Consider the following 818-nt stretch of genomic DNA (forward strand, 5'->3'; position numbering starts at 1 on the left):
CGTTCTGAGAAATATCATTCAAACAGGAGCAGCTTTACCATGGCTGAAAGGTTGTACTGGTGGTAATGGCTGAAAACTGAAAAGAGGGAAAATATCTGCAGGTGGGTGTTGCAGGAAGCGGAGGCACGGGAGGGAGAGGTCGTGCTGGCCACCCGCCCTGCCGCCGGGGCAGACGGGGCCCCTGCGCCCACCCGCTGCGGGACCACGCCAGCAGCAGCAGACCCCGGGGCAGGGGCTGCAGTGAGTGCCCAGGACGGAAAATGCGTGCGGTGCGGTGCAGCCCGGCGCGGTACTTACACTGATGGAGAGCACTGGCCCAGCCCGGTACATGGCATACCGGTCCGTCCCCGCGCAGATGTCTGCCAGGTCCTCCCCGTCGCCTGTCAGTCCCAGCTCCTTGTGCATGAACTGGGCAAATGCTCTCATCCTGTTTGGGCTGCCACCAACGCAGACAAACTGGATGTAAAATACAAATGTGTTGGTACTTTTTAGCTAAAATAGGTACCAAGATTCAGTCGTGGTGGTGGTGGTGGTGGGCTGCACTGGACACATCTCCCCAGAGAGCACAGTGGGATGCCGCTTCCTTGCAGGCAATCAGGGGACATCAGAACAACTGAGGGTCTCAAAAACAGGAATTAACATGAAAAGCAAACTGTTATTCCTTTAGGGTTGTGACTACGCTAGGTCCAGACAGCTGTACAGCTGCAGATACTTGGGTATCGGTCCCAGGCCAAGAAAATGTAAAATAATTCAGCAAATTTAAGCTGTTAGTATTCCTACTGACAGCAAAGCAAAACCAGATGTTGGAGTAGCTTGTC

The 818-nt window shown here is 54.5% G+C and overlaps 1 protein-coding gene across 1 annotated transcript in view; it reads right to left on the reverse strand.

The window, feature by feature from the left end:
* The window catches only part of LOC104075020 (uridine phosphorylase 2-like), a gene marked incomplete at both ends in the record, with an annotated part of 5,086 nt that extends 4,630 nt beyond the window's left edge, over nucleotides 1-456 (reverse strand). The window contains one exon of the mRNA XM_009575357.1: nucleotides 298-456. Within this exon, the coding sequence (XP_009573652.1) occupies nucleotides 298-456 (159 nt within the window). The remainder of the gene's footprint in view (nucleotides 1-297) is intronic.
* Nucleotides 457-818: the final 362 nt, after the last annotated feature.

The sequence above is a fragment of the Fulmarus glacialis genome, unplaced genomic scaffold (assembly GCF_000690835.1).
Source record: "Fulmarus glacialis isolate BGI_N327 unplaced genomic scaffold, ASM69083v1 scaffold29913, whole genome shotgun sequence".
NCBI lineage: Eukaryota > Metazoa > Chordata > Aves > Procellariiformes > Procellariidae > Fulmarus > Fulmarus glacialis.